Source organism: Phyllosticta citribraziliensis (assembly GCF_038025025.1).
Source record: "Phyllosticta citribraziliensis strain CPC 17464 chromosome Unknown J3D65scaffold_17, whole genome shotgun sequence".
Classification (NCBI taxonomy): Eukaryota; Fungi; Ascomycota; class Dothideomycetes; order Botryosphaeriales; family Phyllostictaceae; genus Phyllosticta; species Phyllosticta citribraziliensis.
In genome coordinates, this window is record NW_027117354.1 from 149,263 (window position 1) to 169,724 (window position 20,462).

General features: G+C 56.5%; 9 protein-coding genes across 9 annotated transcripts; 4 read left to right on the forward strand and 5 right to left on the reverse strand.

Moving 5' to 3' along the window:
* Positions 1 to 16: 16 nt before the first annotated feature.
* On the reverse strand, positions 17 to 5,285 carry J3D65DRAFT_642933 (uncharacterized protein). Its single transcript, XM_066802040.1, has one exon. It carries the CDS (start codon positions 5,121 to 5,123, stop codon positions 513 to 515), a length of 4,611 nt encoding a protein of 1,536 aa, XP_066649844.1. The 5' UTR covers positions 5,124 to 5,285; the 3' UTR covers positions 17 to 512.
* Positions 5,286 to 5,380: 95 nt separating this feature from the next.
* On the forward strand, positions 5,381 to 6,375 carry J3D65DRAFT_648766 (Alpha/Beta hydrolase protein; the record flags this gene model as incomplete). The annotated part of the gene is made up of 2 exons (XM_066802409.1): positions 5,381 to 5,693; positions 5,744 to 6,375. 2 exons carry the CDS (start codon positions 5,381 to 5,383, stop codon positions 6,373 to 6,375), a joined length of 945 nt encoding a protein of 314 aa, XP_066649845.1.
* J3D65DRAFT_177491 (NAD binding domain of 6-phosphogluconate dehydrogenase-domain-containing protein) lies at positions 6,311 to 7,871 on the reverse strand. Its single transcript, XM_066794313.1, has 3 exons — positions 7,426 to 7,871; positions 6,890 to 7,377; positions 6,311 to 6,847 (listed from the first exon to the last, which is right to left on the reverse strand). Exons 1-3 carry the CDS (start codon positions 7,688 to 7,690, stop codon positions 6,383 to 6,385), a joined length of 1,218 nt encoding a protein of 405 aa, XP_066649846.1. The 5' UTR covers positions 7,691 to 7,871; the 3' UTR covers positions 6,311 to 6,382.
* A 274-nt stretch (positions 7,872 to 8,145) lies between these two features.
* On the forward strand, positions 8,146 to 9,048 carry J3D65DRAFT_562530 (fructose-bisphosphate aldolase; the record flags this gene model as incomplete). Its single annotated transcript, XM_066797567.1, has 1 exon — positions 8,146 to 9,048. The coding sequence occupies one exon, from the start codon at positions 8,146 to 8,148 to the stop codon at positions 9,046 to 9,048; it is 903 nt and encodes a 300-aa protein (XP_066649847.1).
* Positions 9,049 to 9,225: 177 nt separating this feature from the next.
* J3D65DRAFT_642940 (Snf7-domain-containing protein) lies at positions 9,226 to 10,641 on the reverse strand. Its single transcript, XM_066802041.1, has 4 exons — positions 10,239 to 10,641; positions 9,984 to 10,188; positions 9,731 to 9,939; positions 9,226 to 9,682 (listed from the first exon to the last, which is right to left on the reverse strand). The coding sequence occupies exons 1-4, from the start codon at positions 10,420 to 10,422 to the stop codon at positions 9,606 to 9,608; spliced, it is 675 nt and encodes a 224-aa protein (XP_066649848.1). The 5' UTR covers positions 10,423 to 10,641; the 3' UTR covers positions 9,226 to 9,605.
* On the forward strand, positions 10,637 to 11,199 carry J3D65DRAFT_177358 (CST complex subunit Ten1). Its single transcript, XM_066794311.1, has 2 exons — positions 10,637 to 10,830; positions 10,877 to 11,199. Exons 1-2 carry the CDS (start codon positions 10,745 to 10,747, stop codon positions 11,172 to 11,174), a joined length of 384 nt encoding a protein of 127 aa, XP_066649849.1. The 5' UTR covers positions 10,637 to 10,744; the 3' UTR covers positions 11,175 to 11,199.
* On the reverse strand, positions 10,958 to 12,301 carry J3D65DRAFT_642947 (phosphotyrosine protein phosphatase I superfamily). The gene is made up of 2 exons (XM_066802042.1): positions 11,753 to 12,301; positions 10,958 to 11,709 (listed from the first exon to the last, which is right to left on the reverse strand). Exons 1-2 carry the CDS (start codon positions 11,955 to 11,957, stop codon positions 11,225 to 11,227), a joined length of 690 nt encoding a protein of 229 aa, XP_066649850.1. The 5' UTR covers positions 11,958 to 12,301; the 3' UTR covers positions 10,958 to 11,224.
* Positions 12,302 to 12,876: 575 nt separating this feature from the next.
* Positions 12,877 to 16,561, forward strand: J3D65DRAFT_177414 (chitin synthase I). The gene is made up of 5 exons (XM_066794312.1): positions 12,877 to 13,185; positions 13,292 to 13,506; positions 13,549 to 14,352; positions 14,397 to 16,235; positions 16,291 to 16,561. The coding sequence occupies exons 1-5, from the start codon at positions 13,170 to 13,172 to the stop codon at positions 16,303 to 16,305; spliced, it is 2,889 nt and encodes a 962-aa protein (XP_066649851.1). The 5' UTR covers positions 12,877 to 13,169; the 3' UTR covers positions 16,306 to 16,561.
* Positions 16,562 to 16,578: 17 nt separating this feature from the next.
* J3D65DRAFT_654236 (pathway-specific nitrogen regulator) lies at positions 16,579 to 20,355 on the reverse strand (the record flags this gene model as incomplete). The annotated part of the gene is made up of 4 exons (XM_066802475.1): positions 16,579 to 18,061; positions 18,109 to 18,557; positions 18,604 to 20,002; positions 20,031 to 20,355. The coding sequence occupies 4 exons, from the start codon at positions 20,353 to 20,355 to the stop codon at positions 16,938 to 16,940; spliced, it is 3,297 nt and encodes a 1,098-aa protein (XP_066649852.1). The 3' UTR covers positions 16,579 to 16,937.
* Positions 20,356 to 20,462: the final 107 nt, after the last annotated feature.

The window sequence follows — 20,462 nt, forward strand, 5'->3', positions numbered from 1 at the left end:
CACGCCCTCAATTATTGCGCAGTACTGACCTTGCAAGGAAGCGTGACCACCTGGGAGTTCTGGCGAATGGATTCGGCAAAAGAAACCATTCCAAATGTCTGATGCCTGTTTGCCAGTCAAATGTATCCACTTCCTGCACATCTCACCCCACCATGAGCATCAAAATGGAGAATCCGACGAGATTCGAGCGCCTCCTTCGCGGTTGCGGATCGCAGTAAAGCCGTATTGTTTGGATAGAAAATAAATCAGCCAGCGCACATACGCCCGACGCACAACCCGTAGACGAAGAACCAAGCCAACAAGACTCAAAAAGTAATAAGACAAGCAAGAACGAAAGGCTATGCCGCCAGCATGCACCCGTTGCCAACCATGCCGCCATCCCATTATGCAAACCAAAAATGCAAGGCAAGAAAAGAACCAGCCGCCTACCAACACTGCATGTATGCACGAATCCAATCAAATACTACGACAGTCAGCACGGCACGTCAGTCAGCGGAAGCAGGCAGGACTTACTAGATTTCCAAGGGCGCAATCTGATCGACAGCATAAAGCCAGCCGCCATTCGCCTCCTCCTTCTCCAGCCAGTCGTACGGCCAGGCAACTAGATGGCCCTGGACGAGCTCCAACAGCGTTTCGGCGTCCTCTTTGGGGAGCAGTGCGGCGTCGTCTTGGGCTTGGAAGGCCTTGAAGGAGCCGCGGGTGGGGGCGCGCTTGCGGCGGCGCTGGGAGCCGGATGGCTTGGGGTCGGAGACGAACGACTCGGAGGGCTCCTCTTCGTCGAGGTGGAGGTGGTCGTGGATCTTGTCGCCGACCTTTTCGCCGACGGACGACATTTGTTTGCCGGCTTCGTGGGCTTTCTTGTTGATGGTGGTGGCGGTGCCGGGGGGGCCCGTCTCCTTCTTCTCGCGCCTGTAGACGGTGCCCATGCTCTTGGCGAAGCGCTCCTCAAAGGCCACGTATTCGCGGTATTCTTTCCACGTGCGGACGTCGGAGTCGGGCATGCAGCGAAAGACTTGACGGTAGATTTTGGTATTGTTCTCGGCGACCGTGTGCCAGGTATCAATGTAGAAGGAGTCGTTGATGGGGTCGGCCATGCAATCGAGCGTGACGACAGGACGACGCATCGTGGCGAGGAGGGCATTGATGACTTCACTGCCTTTGGCGGTAAAGGCGTGAGCGACGGGAGGGCCACCAATATCAGTGTCGTCCTGAACGGGGAGAGCGGGGAGTTGGGAGAGTTGGGTGAGACCAGCATCGCGAGTATTCATGCGAGGCATCGGAGGGAGGGGTTCTGAAATGGTGCTGCTAGGCCGGCGGACACTCGGTATCTCAGGAACAGGGGCTTCAAGCCCACTCTCCTTTGCGATGAGCTCCTCTTCTGCGCGGTATTTGTTTTCAATAAGCTGCTGTTCAATGGTCGGATTACTCTCGACCGTACCAAAACTTTCAACCGAGTCGGAAGTGGAAGGCCTGCAATCGACGTCCAACCCAAGATGCTCCCTCATCAGACGCATCCTCAGGGAGTGAGCAAACTTGCTGACCTTGTAGGGCTTTCCACCCATCATCGAGTCAATCATGTCGTAGTCGCGGACAATGGCAGCAACTTCCGAATCGCGGAAACCCAACATAGAGCGCTCGTTAATGTTTGCGGAGCCGATAATGACGACCCTGTCATCAACAATCATACACTTGGCATGAATGTAGAGTTGTTCGGTGGTGAGGGCCTTGTTCGGACCAATCCTTCCCCAGGACCGGAGGGAATAAAACTCGACGTAGTCGGCAGGGTCGATTCCAGCAGACCGCAATCTGCCAAAGAGGGAGGATTCTCCACGACAAATGCTGCGGTATTGCGACTGCATAATCAGGCGAACGCTGGTTCCATCCTGACTGTCGACGGTACTCTGGAAGCCAGGCATGAGGGGAATGATGATGATGGCTCTCCAGGCCTCCCCGTCCCGGTGAGCACGTTTGATGCGCTCTACCAAGGCGTCGTTGATCTTGTTGACAATCTTCTTTCCGTCCATTTCGCATGAACTGACGAAGAATTGATTTTCAATGTATACAAAGTGATCGCTGGCTTGGATGCTCTTGACGTAGGCATTCATGATGCTACACTCGACACGATCCGGAGTGCCAAGAGACCACCGACTCGCGGAGCGCAACATCTGGATCTCGCAGGTACCATCAAGCCCCAGAGCTTTCAGGTCGGCAGGATTAAAGTCGGGAGGCGGTAGGAGGTAAGGAGTCGGACGGGAAGGTGGTTTGTCGCGGCGGAGATAGTTCCATCTTTGGACAAAATGTCTGGTCAAATCTCTGGCGGGTTGGCCAACAATCTGCATGCCAATATCGTGCCATGGCATGCGAGGAACCTTTTCTCGATCATACATCTCCTCGTACGGCTTGTCCAGGGCATAAAAGTCGTGCACCCTAGGATTTGAGTAATCTTTGCCGGGCCACATTTGACAGTGGTCGGCATCCTTCGGGAGATGATTGTCCAACTCAAAACCAGTCAACTTGTCGTCGTTCAGAACGTGCTTCGGAGTATCCCATCTTCCAAAACACAAATCGACACCGCCGCAAAAGGCGACGGTATGATCGACGATGCAAATCTTTTCGTGATGAGCCCAGAAGAACTGATTCTTCTTGAATTGATTTGGCGACCTCTGGAAGAAAACGTTGGGATGAAGATCGAGAAGAGACTCCTTGGTGTATCCAGAGTCGATGGGAATTGCGGACTCGACATTGCGGTAGACAATGACAAAAATCTTGACGCCTTCTTGAGCCTTGCGTTGGAGGAGACGATCCAATCTCCACTTTTGACTGATTGCAGGAGGTCTCCTCAAATACAGTTCCGGACTCAACCACCAGTCGTGAATGTAAATGACGTCCCTGGCCATGCTGATTGCTCTGGAGACGTTCCACATGTAATCCCTAGCGTCGACCAACCACTGAGCCCAGACGTTGTATCTGACCGGAGCAAAACTGTCGAATCGATGGGGCTTTGCCCATTCGGTTTGGGAAAGCATGAATTTGATCGAGTCTTGAAACTGAATCATTTGCCTTTCATTCTTGGCGAGCAACTTTAGCCTCCTCTCGGAATTGACGAGACGAAGTTGGTGGGCTTTGGGGTGCGCAGCAGACGTTTTTGCTTTGCTGGCCATCTCACGAGCCCCCTTCTTCTCGTCAATGTAAAAGTCGGGATCCACCAGAAAAACATCATAAATGTTCATCTCTTCCGGAGAGTCCACACAACAAATGTAGCTGTGTCGGACGAGAAACCATTTAGGCAAATGTTTTTGGTGAAAGTTCAAATTCCATCCACGTTGGTTGGCAGCCTTGGTGGATTGAATCATCATGAAGCCTTCCTTCCCATGATAACCTCCCTCCTGTGCGAGACGAACTCCAAGAGCAGACAACTCCAAAAACTTGCAAAGCCTGTTGGAGTCGGCACGAAAGATGACAAACGTGATGAGTTGTTGAAGATATTGTTCCAGCTTTTTTCGTTGTCGTTCTTGATAGGTAGTCTTCGCCGGTGGGACCTGACCAAAAAAGCTACCGGTCCTAGCAGTCATTTCTCCAACGATTCCCGGCGTCTCAGGACTTCCCAAGGTGTGTCGAGATGATCGACGATTGTGCTTTTTCAAGGTCGGACGTTCTGTCCCGCTGGCCTCTCCATCCGTCACCACTGGCTCCTCCTCTTCATCTTCCTGATCATCCTCCATGAGACCACGCATTCCTCTCACGTAGGGAAGCACACTTCTCGGAAAGCGAGGAAGTTGACTGCGATGCTCCTCGCCTCTGAAGCGAACGTATTTTTCCTTGGTAATGGCAGTTTTGTACTTGAGGTGCAAATTGGCAAAGTCACGGACCGTCCGGTGAATGACCCACTTCATACGTGTAATGCCGCTGCCGTATTCCAGTTCCATCCTGAAGCTGTAGTGACGATCTCCAGCCTTGTCGCTGATTTTTGAGCTGTCGGTAATTCGAACCTTGAGCTGCTCCATCAAGATTGGAACTCGCTTGTGTCCATGTTCATCCCGTTGGAACATGCTTGCGAGGAAAAGAGCCGCAGGTGCACCAGCAAGCAATTCCGCAACCAACTCCGCCGACTTGGCGTGGTCGATTCGATTTTCTTCCTTTCGCTGCTTTCCCAACATCTTCAAGCCTTGTTTGAGTTGACGCCACTTTTGCGCGCTGATGCTGGTGGTCCTCTCACTCCGTTGTTTCCATGCCGAAGGAGAATCCGAGCCATCCATGCGGGCGATTCCAGTAAAACGTCGGAGATGGCTTGGTCGTCGAGGTCCATCAGAGTCGTGCGCATCAGGCCTGCGCCCAGAAAAGCTCAGTCGTCGACGACCATGCAATCCTCTTCTCCATGCACTCTCCTTGGCCAACATGTCGCGACCCTCATCCTCCGACAAGCCCATGCGTTGATTTTCGGGAATGTCACCCATGGTTCCGCGCCGCGCAAAAGGAGGGCGGTATCCTGCAACGGTGTTCGGGGTATCTGCAGGGGAATCTCGAAAGTTGTTGGTCTTTGGTGTTGAAGGGGCCGGATCGACGCGTCGAGTCTTTCGTCTCGTCCTTGCTGGTCTGGCTGGCCCCTCTCCTGCGCTCTCATCATCCGCCTCTCCCTCGCTCACATCGTACTGTGGTTGAGATCTTTCCGACTCTGGCGACAGAGGTCCATTCGGCGTAATCTCCCCAGCCGGTCCATCGCCAATTGTAAAACCGCTTATGCTTCTATTATGACCTTGCAGAGGGTTCAGGGCTTTGATTCTATCAATCAACTTGGATCGGGAGCGGTCCTCCTCTTCTATCGAGTGTTGGCGAGAATGCGGGTTTGAAGCAGGATCTTGGGTCGAGTTGCGAGCGAATTGAACGCTTCGGCGGGGCGTCCCAGGAAAGTCGGTAGGGTCGGCGACTTGGTGGAAGCTGGGCGAGGGTTCGAGGTTGGGTTTGTCCGAATTAAAGGGGAATCCAGGTTGAAGGACTGCTGGAATTTGGTTTGCACCCAAATTTTGTTCGTATCGTAGAGGAGAGCGCGCGCGATCGTCTCCTTTGGGAGAATTGGAGCGAGGACTTGACATGGGAGAGAGGCTGGAGTCGCGAGTGTCTGCCATGCCGATGCGGGCGAGTGGGCGACCTCGCAGTAGACGTGGGCCTGACCGAACGAGGAGAACGAGACTGACCGAACAAGGAGACGTGGACCTGACCGAACGAGGACGACGTGCCTCGCAGGAGTATTTAGCGACGACCCCTAGATGTATGGTAAGGGATGTAATCTCGTCGGTGGCAGCGAGTGGCAGCGGATGACGCGCGAGCCGAGGGAATCTCCGCTCGCCGCACCCGCCACCACCACCACCACACAACCACCACCATGGAGGTATCGCAATCCACCTTTACCATCGCTGGAATACTCACTACCGTCCATGGACTTGATCAACTCCCTCCTCAACCGTCCTCCGTGGCCTGCCTCTGGCTTCTACACCCCCGACTCCAAACAAAAGAATGCATGGCACCTCTAGCCTCTCAAGCCATTCAGGCGTGGAATTCTCGTCAAACGACGTCTGGTCTCATCGCCGTAAGCTTCGACCAGCGAAACCACGGATCGCGCAAGGTCGACGGGGTTGCCAATGAGGATTGGCGAGGTGGAAATCCCAGACACGCTCAGGACATGTTTTCTATATATCGTACGCCCCCGCTTGATCCTACCGCGCGCGCGCCCCTGCTGATCATACAGACGGTACTGCAACCGATACCTCGCTCCTCCTATCCTATCTCCCGGCTTACATCTCCCTAACCCCCTCTCAACACTTGGTTCTCGGCCAATCGTTGGGGGGTCATGCGACTTGGCATTGCGTGTTGCATGAACCGCGGATTTCCACCGCCATCTCCATCATCGGTTGCCCGGACTATACTGCATTGATGGAACAACGAGCCGCGAAATCCAAGCTGCCGTCGGACCTCGTAGGGTCGCAAAACTTCCCTCAAGCCTTGGTTGAAGCGGTTGGCCAATGGGATCCCGCCGGATCTTTGATGCGCCGATTGTCGAATGCGGAGTCTCCCACGCCGATAGAAAAGGAGAGGTTGCGAGCTCACATGTGGGCCAATCTTCAGGGCAAGAGGTTGTTGAATCTCTCTGGTGGTGCAGACAAGTTGGTTCCGTACGAGTGCGGGGAAGCCTTTTTGCAATTCTTCAAAAAGACCATCCAAGAGGACCCTCGACTTGCCTTTGAATTTGAGGACTTGGTATTTGAAGGGGTGGGCCACGAGACGACACCGAAAATGGCCGAAATCGCCGTCAATTTCATCTGCGACAGCATAGCCAGCGACAGGCCGGTGACTTCTCGAGTCAAGACTTCGAAAATATAATGGCTATCTACTTCTGCAACAGACTCAATGCTTGACTGGCCAGTGGTGTTGGACAGTTGACTTTTCTCGCAGCAGAAATGGCCTCGGCCAAGTCTTTTCTAATCTTGGTGTCGCTCGAGGTCTGACCTTGAATCATTTCGAGTCCCTTTTCACGAAATTGGATGCTTCCACCTGCAGCATTTGAAGCCAGTTCGTGGAATTGCAGGAGGTCGAGGTTGAGGAATCGAGCAAAATCAATGGCCTCTGCAGCGGCACAAATCAAAACTCCACGAAGCAGCTTGAAGACTAGCTCCACTTTTGCGTCCTCTTCGACCTTGACGGATTTGACAGGCTCGGGATAGTACAGGCGAATCATGGAAGCATCATCTAGTCGACCCATTCCTTGACCGAGAGCGACGAGATACATGCTCTCTGCAGCAGCTGAGAGAGGAGTTGGAAAGTCGAGAAGACGAGCCATGGAAGTGATGATGCCCTGATACGTCAGCCAGAATTCAAACTTCAACGACAAACTTACTGCATCTTTCAGGATAATGGTTATTGCACTCGCACCAGGCACATAGTCCTCCTCAATCAACCTCGGCACCCGATTCTCAAACATCCAACACCAGGTGTCGCTCTTGTTGACGGCTTCGTACGTCTTTTGTGGGTCCAATCCCAACCTCGCCGCAAATCCCATGGCCTCGCTGGACAACAGAATGTGTACGGCTGCGAGGACTTGGTGGACCATTTTCAAGTTGCTGCCACTTCCAACTCCACCTGGAACGTACAAACTCTTGGGATCGGACATTTCTTCGAGCAACCACTTTGCCTTTTCGAGAGCCTCGGGTTCAGCACCGGCCATGATGGTCAGCGTACCATTGGCAGCTCGCTGGACTCCACCAGAAACGGGAGCGTCAACGAAGAAAATGTCACTCTTCCCAGACTTCAACTCCTTTGCTACCGACTCGGCATAGGAAGCAGGGACAGTCGAGCAGAGGAGCAATGTGGCGCCCTGTGGCAGTGCTACAGAAAATCAATTCCCCAAATAGGCAGTTTACGAGTCAGACGTACCCTTTACGACACCATTTTCTCCAAACAGCGCTTCCTGTGCTTGGTCGGCCGACGCAACCATGACGACGTAAAAGGGAGAGTCGGTAGCAGAGTCGACGAGAGATGATGCAGCTACACCTCCGGCTGCTTGAAATCTCTCGACGCTCGCAGGGAACACGTCGAAGCCTTTGACGTGGTAGCCTTGGTTGACGAGGTTGGTGGCCATGCCGAAGCCCATGGCCCCCAGGCCGACGAAGCCAATGCTGGGCTTATTCTGCGACGCCATTGAAAACAAAAACACAATTGATCTATACCATCCATTTCACCAACAGCGAGAGGCGTCGTTTTGTAGCGGCGAGAAGTGCGCGGTGTTTTGTCCGGGCGGGTACCCCACAGTTTGGTCCCCCGCAGTTCCGTGACGTTGTGGAGGCGGCCTTCTCTCCGGCGACACCGTCCCCCGTTGTCGGCGTTTGTCGAGCGAACCATTGCCGATCCAACCGTTGTTTGCGACCCTCCTCCAAACAATAATGGCTCCACCTGCTTCTCGGACCATGCTCGCCAGAGCTGTGCCTCGTCCTGTTTTGTTCGGGCGAGAGCTCCGCGGGCGGGGTGCGCTATATCCTGCAGACTGAACTCGACCACCCGCCGCTATATCCTAACCTCTGACCTCGACCATCCGCCATTCTTTGCAGACGACCTCTCAACACTCTCCTCGACCACCGCCTCCTCCAACTCGCCAACATGTCTCTCAAACTCCAAACCAACCGCGCAATCCCCCTCCTCGAAGACGCCTACACGCGCAAGTACGCCGTGCCCGCCATGTGCTGCTACAACACCGAAGGCATCCTCGCCACGATCCGCGCCGCCGAAGCCAAACGCTCGCCCGCCATGCTGCTCCTCTTCCCGTGGGCCATCGAGTACGCCGGCGGGCTGCTCGTCCAGCTCGCCGCCACCGCCGCCCGCGCCGCCTCCGTCCCCGTCACCCTGCACCTCGACCACGCCCAGTCGCCCGCCATGGTGCGCCGCGCCGCCGACCTCGCGCCCGGCTTCGACAGCATCATGATCGACATGTCGCACTACGAGCGCGAGCGCAACCTCGAGCTGACGCGCGAGCTGGCGGCGTACTGCGCCGCGCGCGGCATCGCGACCGAGGCCGAGCCCGGCCGCATCGAGGGCGGCGAGGACGGCGTCGACGACACGGCGGACCTGGAGGCCGTCCTGACGACGCCGGCGGACGCGCTCGAGTTCGCCGAGACGGGCATCGACTGGCTGGCGCCGGCCTTCGGCAACGTGCACGGCGCGTACGGGCCGCGGGGCATCGTGCTGGAGTACGACCGCCTCGCCGCGATCCGCGAGGCCGTCGGCGACCGCGTCAAGCTGGTGCTGCACGGCGCGGACCCGATGACGGGCGAGCACTTCGGCCGGTGCGTGGCCGAGGGCGGCGTGGCCAAGGTCAACATCAACAAGGTGCTGAACGGCCCGTGTACGGCCGTGTGGGCCGAGTGGGCGGGCAAGCGGCCGCTGACGGCCGTCATCGAGGAGGCGACGGACCGCATGCAGGCGGCGGTCGAGGGGTGCATGGATTTGTTGGGCAGCACGGGCAAGGCGGACAATATGACGGCGACGGTGCCGGGGAGGCATTAGGGGGATGGAGGGCGTGGCATGATCATGATGAGACGGCCGTAGCATACCCAGCTATACATTCTGCATGAGTCTGGACAGCGAGGACGCCAGCGAAGCGAAGGCGCGGAGACAGGACGTATCTCCCACCGTTCACGAGTAGGCAGCGTATCCAAGCAGACTTGCAAAGCAGGCGATAGGGGCAGAATGAGTCGACGTATGGAGAACAAGGAAACTAACAGAGAAGTCTCGTAGATATGTGAGTAAATGGTAAGAGAGTCTATAACGCACGCAACCACGCCAAACACAAAAAAACGGGAGCATGTCGTAGGCAATGTAGATTTGCAAAAGGACCATCCACACGTCGCTCCCTCAGCCACACCGGCTGAATCCCACCAAGCAGCGCAAACGCCAGAACCAAGTGCAAGCAACGCAAACGCAGACACGGGAAGAGTTCGTTTCGGACTCGTGAGTCGGCAATGGTCGGTGGATGGATGGATATGTAGTGACAAGAAGGCAGTGGAGGAGCAGGGAGAAAAGCCGTTTGTCAACGATTCAACTGGTTACCGTCGACGCAAGCATTACATGGCCATCTCGGCCTGCAACTTCCGCAACTCCTCTTCCTCGTCGTCTTCCTGCACTGGCGCTTTGCCCCGAACTGTCAAGTCAGCAAGAATACTCTCGACGTGTATAGATCGATACTCACTCTCTCCCTGCGCCACCGAGGGTAATCTCGACACCTTGTCGGTGACCGGCACGTTGCCCGTCTCCAACATCTTGTTGTCCAACTCCTCCTGCTGCAGCTCGGCCAGCTCCTCGTCGAGCTCGTCTTCGTCGAGCGCCTGGTTGCCCATGGGCTGCCCGATGGCTTCTGATATTTCCTCGCCAATGGCGTGCTGTTCGCGGAGTTGTTCCCTGGCCACGTTAGCAGAATCTTGGGGGAATCTGACAAGACGTACATTGTTTGGTCGACCTTGTCGATGGTCAGGCCGGCGTGGATTTGCTGCATGGCCGCTCCGGCATTCTTCATGGCGTCCAGCGTCTCCTTGTTGATATTTGCCGTCTCGATGCTGTAGATTTCTCGCTCGAGCGTCATAATCTGCGACGAGGTCTGGTCGAGCGAGTGTTCAAACTGCTTCTTGCGCCTCAAGGCCGCCTTTGCCACTATTCCAAGTCAGCCCAGCCCCACCTTCACCTATCGTATTGGGACTCACCGTTCTTGTTTGCGCTCACGTTTTTCCGTGCTATGGCGTCTTGCTCGTCAATCTGGTGCTGCAGGTGCTTCTCCCGCTTCGACAGCATCTCCAACTGCCCGCGCAGCTGCAAAATGGCATTCTTGGGGGCATCCTTCTTCTTGGTCGCGCCGCCGCCGAACCATCCGAGGCCCCAGCCCGACATGGTGTTGCGTTCTCAAGGCCGTGAGACGTTTGTGGGGTTGCCGGTGTGGAGTGGGGTCGGGCGTGACTGTGCGGCGTCGGCAGCCGGGACGGTGGATAGAGATGGCGACGGCGTTGAGAGAGACGGAGGGGAGGCCGAGGAGGTGAGGAGACGGACGTGTTGAGGCGAGTGGAGATGTTGAAGATGGTTATCGGGCGGTCATGTTGGCGAAGCACAAGGAAGCGGGACCTGATGATGCGCAGGTAGGCCCGGTGGCACGTGCGTCAGCCAGCCAGCCCAGGTCGCCTCCGCGGTGGGCTCAACACCACGACAATGGCTCGACATGAATGGCCCTACACCCAGCCAGCTCATCCTCCTTTCGGACCTGAGGTCGATGGACAAGGCCACCAAGGTCCGCTTTCTGGGATGGTAAGATACGTTCTGGCGCCCACCTCGTCCCTACTAACCCTAGCAGCGTAGAGAGATACGACGTAACGAATGGAATCCTCATCCTCAAACACGCATATCCCACCATCCTCCCACCCATCGATGCATACGTCAATGTTGAGCACGTCCTCGAGTCGGCCCACTCCACGGATTTGCAGACGGGAGCTTGGGTCAATATTGTGGGCTACGTCGGAACCAAATCGCGGGACAAAGTCCACGTGCAGGCCATCATGATGTGGGCAGCCGGACCGCTCAAGCTGGACGAATACGAAAAGGCAGTCGACGCGCGCAAACTGTGCGACATTGTCGGCCAGTACCAAGCATGACCACGCCTACCCACGTCTACCGCGTCTAGGTCTAGTATCCATCCGGGTATTTACTCCTCCAAATGCTTCAAAAAGTTCTCCGAAAACCTCTTGACCTGAACGTACGCCTTTTCAAAGCCATCGTTGCCGCCGTAGTACGGATCCCGCACGACCTCGTCCTGCTTGCTTCGTCTGCCCTCGCCGGCAAACGCTCCAAACAGCATGACCTTGCCCATGTGGCTCGCCTCGGCCTCCTTGCCCTGCCTCTTGAGCTCCTTCTCGCGCCTCTCGCGCAGCTCCTCCAGATCCTCCAGGTTCTCCTTGTCCATGGCGAAGATGTAGTCAAAGGTGTGAAAGTCGTCGGGATAGGCAAACTTGCGCGCTCGATGGGTGTAGTCGGTGATGCCGTGGGCATTGAGGGTGGACAGGGTGCGCGAATCGGGAAGCGAGCCGACGTGGTAGGCTCCGGTGCCGCAAGAGTCGACTTTGGCAATGGAGGGATGAGGGGGATGTTGGGTCAGGCTGCGAAAGACTCCTTCTGCCATGGTTGAGCGGCCTGACATGTTAGCCGAAGCCGCGACGAGGTTGACATGGCGTACAGATGTTGCCGAGGCAGACAAAGAGGACGGAGACGGGTTTCTTGTCTGTCATGTTTGCGTGTCGACGGAACGGTTCCGTGTAGTCGGCAAGCCGAGGAGCAGAGTGTAGAGGGACGGGAGGTTTGTGAAATGACGTCGAGAATTGGGTGAGGTGGGCCGGAGAGCAGGGTCCACCGAGCTGTGGCGCAGGCACGCATTGTGGCATCACTCCAACAAGAGAATCGACTAAGAGGCGCTACTGCAAGACCACCAAACGGAACACGGCACAAGCAACTTCAAACGCCGTTCGCAGCTGTCTGTGCGACATTGCTCGACGCCAGACTGACTTGTCGAGGCTACTTGGCGGGCGAGCTGCCAATACATTGATTGCGGGATTTGGTCCGGGTAAATGGTTAAGCATGTCAAGTCGCCATGTTTGAAGTTGCGGGAGGCGAGACGGCGTTCCTGGATGCATAGCGTCAGCGGAGCGGCGCGAGTTGGGCGTTGAGTATGTAGAGACGGTTTTGTGGCTGTGTGCTGTAGTATTCGCACGCATTTCGTCATGGCAACAACCTGGCGGTTTCAGCCTTACAGAGAGCGAGAGGGACGTAATCGTGTGGGCGATTGACAAGGCTTTGCTCGCTGGTCTCCTGGATCATCCCAGCATCAAACCAATAGCAGAGATGGAAATGTTGCTGCCTGTTTCTGAACTAGTCGCAGCAGCTCCAAAATTAGATCCTAGTCAGCACTGTGGATGGACGTTGGTGTTGGTCTCTACAGTAGTTGACTAGATTCGGCCCGGCACCATTGTTGGTCAGAGGCGAAGCAAGTGGAGACATGGCAAAGGCATGGCGAATGGCTCGGTGATGCCGTCGGGTCTGAAGAGTAAAGACGTCGAGACGGCTACGCCACAGGATGAGGCTGTGCCTGAATCCTGAGAACAGACCGACGGAGCACTGAGGGTTGTCCGTGGAGCGCTGGAAGTTGACGCTGAGTGTAGTCAAGAGGCGAGAAGACGAGAGGACGAGAAAATGGGAGAACGAGAAATCGGACATGAGGAATAAAACATGTTCACTATTGGTTGCCAGGACACGGTGATGCAGTAGCAGTGGAGGTCAAGGCACGCGTCACCGCCTAGTTTCAGATCCCCGCCCGCCGCACAGCACCACAACAGCCTCTTTGCCTTGCCTTGCCTTGCCTTGCCTTCACGCTTTTGGTTGCTACGGTACGCACAACATCTCGGCTCGCTTTTATGCTTGCAGCTGCATGCCGCGTCGCAACCTTTTCACCTCCACCTTACGCCTACCCTCCACCACCAACCAATCTGAAACTATTCAGTCGATCCATCCCAAACTCTATCTGAGGTCGTGCCAACACCGCACCCCTACCTGGCCTCCGCCTCCTTGCTCATCTCCGCAAAGCTGCTCATTCGCCCACCATGTACAACCGCCTGGGTATGTGAATCACTCCTAGTGCACCCGCCGTCGTGTCCCAATAGCGTCGCCTAGCTCATCCCACGCCAACTTCTCAAGCCAACTGGTCATTTGCTCATCAACACAGGCCCCGCGGCAAACCGCCAGGACGAAGACGAAGAATACGGCTACGACAACATGGACCCTCACAGGAGACCCGGCCCGCATCGCACTCCCTCGCCCGGACATCCTCTACAAACATACCAACTCCAAGACAATCCGTACTCGGCGCCTCTCGAGATTCCCATGGGACCTGGTCCTGGCCCAGGAACTCCAGGTGATCGTTTGCAAGGCCAGCCCACCGTGAGTCGACTCGAGCCCAGTCGCGACTAAGCTAATTGTCAGTTTTCGGTCGAAAACATCCAAAACACCTACGGCCACAACGAGGCATACGAGGCAGACAACAGGTACTCTCCCGCCTACGGGGTCCACGATTATGCCATCAATCCCTCGGCGCATCACGACGCGTACGGAAACACCGCCTACAACCCCGACGATGCACAATACTATCAGGATGAAGCGGACAACAGGCCCATGTTGCAGCCTCAAACCTCGTACCCGCCAGCGAGCGCATTGAGCCCCAGCGTTGAGAGCGCGGGCGGCTATTTTGACGACATGCCAAAACCCACACCAAGCCCTGCGCCAATCCGTAGGTGGAAGACGGTCAAGGAGGTGCAGCTGTTCAACGGCAACCTCGTTCTCGATTGTCCCATTCCTCCGCGTCTCCTCAATCAAGTCCCCCACGCTCAACCGCCCGAGCGCGACGAGTTTACCCACATGAGATACTCGGCAGCTACCTGCGATCCGTCCGAATTCTACTCGGAGCGCTTCACCCTGCGCCAGCGCCTCTTTGCAAAGCCGCGTCATACCGAACTCTTCATCGTCATTACAATGTACAACGAGGAGGACGAGCTGTTTGCGCGCACCATGATTGGCGTGATTAAAAACATCGAATTCATGAATTCGCGGACTAACAGCAAGACGTGGGGCAAGGATGCTTGGAAGAAGATTGTCGTCTGTGTTGTGGCCGACGGTCGTGCCAAGATTCACCCTAGAACGAGGGCTGTTTTGGCCGGTATGGGCGTTTACCAGGATGGAATCGCCAAGCAGACGGTCAACGGAAAAGACGTGACGGCCCACATTTACGAGGTAGGTCATTTTTGATTCTTGGCTGTGCTGGACTAACAAGACAGTACACGTCGCAAATGTCGCTTGAAATCAAAAAAGGAGTCGTCAATGTCAAAAAAGGCAACACGCCCATTCAGATGCTCTTCTGCCTCAAGGAAAAGAATCAGAAGAAAATCAACTCGCACAGATGGTTCTTCCAGGCGTTTGGCAGCGTCTTGGATCCCAACATCTGCGTCTTGATCGATGCTGGAACCAAGCCCGGCAAGGACTCCATCTACCAACTCTGGAAGGCCTTTGATCTGGAACCCATGTGCGCCGGCGCTTGTGGTGAAATCAAGGCACTACTGGCCCACGGAAAGAAGCTGCTGAACCCGCTGGTTGCGACGCAAAACTTTGAGTACAAGATGAGCAACATTCTGGACAAACCTCTCGAGTCGGCCTTTGGATTCATTTCCGTCTTGCCAGGTGCTTTCTCTGCGTACCGCTACGTGGCTCTGCAAAATGACAAGACCGGTAGTGGTCCGCTGGAAAAGTACTTTGCTGGCGAAAAGATGCACGGTGCCAATGCAGGCATCTTCACGGCCAACATGTACCTCGCCGAGGACCGTATCCTCTGTTTCGAATTGGTCGCCAAGCGCAACTGCCACTGGATCTTGCAATACGTCAAATCTGCCAATGGCGAGACTGATGTGCCGACTGAAATGGCCGACTTCATCATGCAGCGTCGTCGTTGGCTCAACGGTTCCTTCTTCGCCGCCATTTACGCCATTGCTCACGGACTGCAAATCTTCCGCAGTGACCACTCCTTCATGCGCAAGATGATGTTCTTGGTCGAGTTTACCTACCAGTCCATCAACATGATTTTCGCCTGGTTTGCTCTCGGCAACTTTTTCCTGGTCTTCCGCATCCTCACCCAGTCGCTCGGCAACAAGGACTTGCTTGGAAAGGTGGGCAACATTCTGGCTGCAGTCTTTGAATGGGCCTACATTGCCATTGTCATCACTTGTTTCGTCCTGGCTCTCGGAAATCGTCCTCAAGGCTCCAACAAGCTGTACATGACCATGGTGTACTTTTGGGCCCTGATCATGACCTACCTCATGTTTGCCACCATCTACATCACGGTCATCTCGGTGCAAAAGGAGCTCAAGGAGGGCTTCTCGGTCGCCAAGCTCTTCACCAACACCGTCTTCTTCACGCTCATCGTCTCCATGGCGTCGACCTACCTGCTCTATTTCGTGGCGTCCTTCATCTTCCTCGATCCCTGGCACATGTTCACGTCCTTCTTCCAGTACCTCCTCATGACGCCCACGTACATCAACATCCTCAACGTCTACGCCTTCTGCAACACGCACGACATCACGTGGGGCACCAAGGGCGACGACAAGCCCGAGAAGCTGCCCTCGGTCACGACCAAGCCCGGCGGCAAGGTCGACGTGGCCGCCCCCACCGACGACCACGACCTCAACACGCAGTACGAGCAGGAGCTCCGCGTCTTTGCGACCAAGTACGTCGAGCCCAAGAAGAACCCCTCGGCCGCCGACAAGCAGGAGGACTACTACAAGGGCTTCCGCTCCGTCGTCGTGCTCGTGTGGATGTTCTGCAACCTGGCGCTGTGCGCCGTCGTCCTCGTCACCGCCGGCACCGACGCCAGTCTCAGCACGGGCGGCTCCTCGTCGTCGTCCAGCGGCAGCAGCAGCGGTAGCGGGAACCAAAAGCGCCAGACCGACTCTGGCAGCAGTGGCAGCGGCAGCAGCAGCGGTGACAGTTCGAGTGATTCTAGCTCCTCCGGTGGCACGGAGAAGGAGAAGCGCGCCAAGATTTACATGATGGTCGTCCTGTGGAGCGTGGCGGGCCTCAGCGCTTTCCGCTTTATCGGCGCCGTGTGGTTTTTGATTGTGCGCATGGTGAGTTTTCTACCTGACCCCTTTGCGTGTGTGGATTTGGCTGACGACGCGACAGTTCCGCGGTGTGTAAGAGAGCGGAGACAAAAGAGCGCGGAGCGCTGCTTAATTGACGAAGCTGACGCTGTAGCTGGTCAAGTGCTCGTGGTTCATTGCATACTAGATTCCCTCTTCCCTTTTTTTCTCCCCCCTTCCTGTCTTGCTTGCCTTTGCTTTCCCTTTCTTCCAATCCTTTACTTACGTCCTCACGTCTGCCCTTCCTCGCCCTCCCTCCCTCCTTTTTTCTCTTCCTTCTCTTGTTTCTTGTTATGCTATGTATGACTCCCCCCCCCCCCCCCCCCCCCCCCCCTTCTCTCTTCTCCTTCTTCTCTTGACACGCAGCGCTCGAATGAATGAATGCTTTGTTTGCTTGTTTGGTTTGGCTGGTTGGTTGGCTGGTTGATTTGGTTGACTGTTTGATGAATGGATGGATGGATGGCTGTTGGGTTGGTTGGACGGTTGTTTGAACGGTTGGTTAGCTGGGAGGGAGGGTTGGACCCCACAGCTGTTGTTCTTCGTAGTAGCCGTCGAGGTGTACTGGTGGTTGGTGGTGTGGTGTATAGTAAATACATACATACATGCATTCGACACTTGCTACACTTGCTACGCTTGGTTCTTCTGGCTGTACAGACGTGTGTATGTACGCGACTCTCCTCACCCATCTCCTCACCCACCGCCACCATCATCGCCGCCTCGACCATCGTTATCGCCTTCGACTTTGACCGCCGCCGCCGCCGCCGCCGCCGCAGTCCCTGTGCCTTTCTCAAGTCCTCTCCTGCCGCCAGTCTTCGCTCTCCTTGTCTGCGTCTGTTTCCCGCTACCCTGCCTCTCCCCCGCAGCCTCGGTACTGATGCCAACGTCCGCCTCTCCCTCTGCGTCTGCGTCTGCGTCTGCGTCTGCATCCTCCCCGGACGCACCACCAGCGGCAGCACTCGCGGCAGCAGCAGCATCAAACCACTCCATGCCCACCCCACCCCCAGCGCCCAGCATATCCGGCAGCGGCAAATACTGCAGCCACGGGACGCCGACGCCGGCGAAGCCAATACCACCTCCCACACCTCCATTGCCACCACCACTAGCGGTACCAGCAGAAGCAGAAGCAGCGTTGCCCGCAGCAGCAGCGGGACCAGCGCCACCATGCACGAACTCGCCGTTAGTACCCCACACGCCGATTCCGAGGGCGCTCATATCAATATCCTGACTCTCGATCATGAGCGAGTCGCCAAAGAAGTACGATCCAGCGCCCGACGGCGAAGAAGCCGCGCGGTGGTGGTGGTGCTGCGATTGCGGCTGCGGCTGCGGAGACGACGAGGACGGCGCGCGCTGCTGGTGGAGCGGAGGCTGCGCGAAAACGTTGTGCTGGGGGTGGGGGTGCGGGTGGTGATGGGCGTGGGCGGAGGGGGAGAAGGGGGCGGTAGGCGACTGGTGCGCGCCATTATGTCGAGGCGGCGAGGCGCCGGGGAAGGGCGAGTGCAGGTTCAGCAGGAGGTCGGCGTCGGAGACGAGGGGCGTGGCGGCGGCGTGGTGGTCTGCGAGGTGGAAAGGCTGCGGCTGGCGGTTCGAGGGCGGCGGGTGCATTCCTGGTGGTGGGCTGAACATGGCGTGCGTGTTTGCTGCGACGGGTGCTTGACTTTGGCTCATCAGCCGCGACGACGACGACTGGCTGGCCATGACAGACGAGATGGAGCCCATGTCTTGCGAGCGGCGGTGTTCGCGGTTTTCCGTTGGATACAGGACCGCGAGGCTGGTGCTGGGCGAGTTCATGGTGCCCGTAAGAGACCAGCCGATTGCTGTGTCTGTCAGTTGCTGACTACACTTTACTGGACGGAGAACAAACCTTGACCTTCCATTGGCGACCCAGCTTGATTTGCCTTTTCTCCAGTCGGCGCAACATACGCGCCCCACGACAACTTGCGCCGCCAGCCAGGCGTATTGAAAGAAGGTTCAGGCCGCGGCACCTCCAGCGCCGACTCCATTTCCTCCCGCGTATACAACAGCGGATCCAACACGCCCTTTGCCTTTTGGTCGAGAACGGTCAAGATATATTTTGTGCCGGCCCAATACTGCTCCAACGATTGCAGCGCCCGGTAGCAGCGTTGGTAGTTTGCATTGGCCGCGCTGGCAAGAAGCGAATGCCTCATTTGCTTGTCAGTCTTGCCGCGCGCTCCATTATACTCGGGCGTTGGAGGATCCGGCGGCGAGGCATGTCTGGAATGCGGGTTGGATGACGCCGACTGCAGTGCACTCTCCTTGAGAAAAGCACACGCAGCAATGTAAATGGGTTGACTGCAAAGTTAGCTATTGCAATACTGCTCGGATTGCCGCGACCCACCTCGTAAAAGGATTCCCAAACCCCGCCCTATTCACGTCGGCCAGCTCGGCAAAAGCCAAAATATCCGCAATAGTCTTTGCAGACGACATGCTCAACTCATGGCTGTTTGGGAGCAGCTGCTGAATCTCGCCCTCAAACGTCTTGAGCAACGTCGGCTCATGCAACAAAACAATGAGCGTGTGGAACCAAAAATGCAGCAGGATAAAGTTCGTGCCTTGCCCCGTGCGCAGGTAATGCTGGAAGTTCATGACGCTAAAGTGCAGCCGCGACGACAGGTTCTGGTAGATTTCGGTCAACAGGCTTTCCATCGAGCCCAGCTGCTTGATGACTTCGGGCGTGACGTGCGAGACGGCCTTGATGTCGTTGAGAATGTCCGTCACGCGTCCATACAGGTGGATGACGCGAATCAGGGCGGGAAGAGGGAGCGGATCTCCTGACCGATCAATCGTGTCCAGCGACGGAAAGGCCAGTTCAATGTCCTTGTCCCTGATGGACACGGGCCGGCCTGTGCCGGACGAGACGACGCGATCCAGAAAAAAGACTGACCAGAAAGTGTCGACTCGTTCTCGCTCGACAGCGCGCAGCTCCTCAATGGCTTGCAAATCTTTTGGAGTCTCTGGAGAGGCGCCCGTCGTCTCACGCTCTCTGCGTTTTTTAGACACACTCGCAGGCGTCTGGCCGACTCGACCCTCGTACTTGAGGCCCTGCAACGTCTGCATGCCCAAATCTTGCGCCATGCGAATGGCAATGCCAAGATACATCCACAAACCAGAATCGCGGCTAGCGCCGAATTCGTCATAAGCCAACAGCAGAGCAGCCTGGACGACGGCAATGCTTGGACACGCAAAGGTATCTGCAATGGCCGACTTGGCCCTCTGAGCAAAGGCTTGACCTCGTTCAGACGGCGCACAATCGTCTCCGCGACCCCTGGTCAACAAAGGATCGCTGGAAAACCTGGCAGCGAGAGCGCAGACGGCATCCACAAGAATGGCGTCAACCTGCTTTTCTTCCAAATCGCGCATGAAGCGCTCCTCCTGCAGAAACGGAAAGTTGCAGCCGAGATGCCTGAAAAAGGTCTTGCAGAGTTGTGTAATCAACGGCGGCGGCGGGACGGAAGAAGTGTCGTACATGGGGATCTCTGCAGGGGAAGGCGTCTCGGTGGGTTGCTGGGGGGTTGCACCGCGTATGGAGAGGGGAGGCGGCGATGAGAGGCCTTGAAAAGGTTGGCATTCGACTTGCACGATTGAACGAGACGTACCATCCGTGGATGTGCCCGTGGCGCTATGCTGTTTGCCCTTGACCTTGACAACCATTTGTTTGAAGCCCGGCATGATGGCGGTTGGGCCAAAGTAGCGAAAGTAGGGCATGCGATTGCGGATGCTGAGGCTCAAGGCGTGTCCTAATCTGTTAGCACGTGGAATCACAACCTGGAGATGTCTCACTCGAACTACCGTCATCCTCGGGACTTGTATCCAAGTTTGGGTCAATGTTGGAGGGTGGCGCGGGTGGCTGCGTCTGCTTTGGCGTAGGAGGAGGTTTGGGAGTTTCTTCCTGGCCGTAGCCGCCGCAGCTGTGGTTGTTTTTGAGACAGGTTTCGCACGAGGGGCGTTCGCCAGAGCAGCGAGTTTTGCGACGGCGACATGTCAGGCAGGCCGAGTTGATTCGCCGGCGTTTGGCATAGGGACCGTCGGTGTTTGTGACGAAGCGAATGGCCTTTGGTTGCGGCAAGGGAGAAAAGGTGTCGTGATCCATGCCGAGCGAGCTTGAGGAGACCGGACGGAAGCAAAGTCTGCCGCGCGCGGCGGACCGGCGGCGCAGGGCAGGGCAGACTAGGAGGGCGAAAATGGAAGGAGCCGCGA

What these genes read in the sequence shown, in the direction of transcription:
- J3D65DRAFT_177358 (XM_066794311.1), top strand. Translation starts at nt 10,745, where the DNA reads ATGAATGGCCCTACACCCAGCCAGCTCATCCTCCTTTCGGACCTGAGG. An exon ending in AAGGTCCGCTTTCTGGGATG is followed by an intron (nt 10,831 to 10,876) that starts GTAAGATACGTT and finishes TAACCCTAGCAG; the next exon opens with CGTAGAGAGATACGACGTAA.
- J3D65DRAFT_642933 (XM_066802040.1), bottom strand. Translation starts at nt 5,123, where the DNA reads ATGGCAGACACTCGCGACTCCAGCCTCTCTCCCATGTCAAGTCCTCGC.
- J3D65DRAFT_642940 (XM_066802041.1), bottom strand. Translation starts at nt 10,422, where the DNA reads ATGTCGGGCTGGGGCCTCGGATGGTTCGGCGGCGGCGCGACCAAGAAG. An exon ending in CGTGAGCGCAAACAAGAACG is followed by an intron (nt 10,189 to 10,238) that starts GTGAGTCCCAAT and finishes GACTTGGAATAG; the next exon opens with TGGCAAAGGCGGCCTTGAGG. An exon ending in CTCGGTGGCGCAGGGAGAGA is followed by an intron (nt 9,683 to 9,730) that starts GTGAGTATCGAT and finishes CTGACTTGACAG; the next exon opens with TTCGGGGCAAAGCGCCAGTG.
- J3D65DRAFT_177414 (XM_066794312.1), top strand. An exon ending in GTTTGCAAGGCCAGCCCACC is followed by an intron (nt 13,507 to 13,548) that starts GTGAGTCGACTC and finishes GCTAATTGTCAG; the next exon opens with TTTTCGGTCGAAAACATCCA. An exon ending in TGACGGCCCACATTTACGAG is followed by an intron (nt 14,353 to 14,396) that starts GTAGGTCATTTT and finishes CTAACAAGACAG; the next exon opens with TACACGTCGCAAATGTCGCT.
- J3D65DRAFT_642947 (XM_066802042.1), bottom strand. Translation starts at nt 11,957, where the DNA reads ATGCCACAATGCGTGCCTGCGCCACAGCTCGGTGGACCCTGCTCTCCG. An exon ending in TGTCTGCCTCGGCAACATCT is followed by an intron (nt 11,710 to 11,752) that starts GTACGCCATGTC and finishes CTAACATGTCAG; the next exon opens with GCCGCTCAACCATGGCAGAA.
- J3D65DRAFT_177491 (XM_066794313.1), bottom strand. Translation starts at nt 7,690, where the DNA reads ATGGCGTCGCAGAATAAGCCCAGCATTGGCTTCGTCGGCCTGGGGGCC. An exon ending in AGAAAATGGTGTCGTAAAGG is followed by an intron (nt 7,378 to 7,425) that starts GTACGTCTGACT and finishes GATTTTCTGTAG; the next exon opens with CACTGCCACAGGGCGCCACA. An exon ending in CCATTATCCTGAAAGATGCA is followed by an intron (nt 6,848 to 6,889) that starts GTAAGTTTGTCG and finishes CTGACGTATCAG; the next exon opens with GGCATCATCACTTCCATGGC.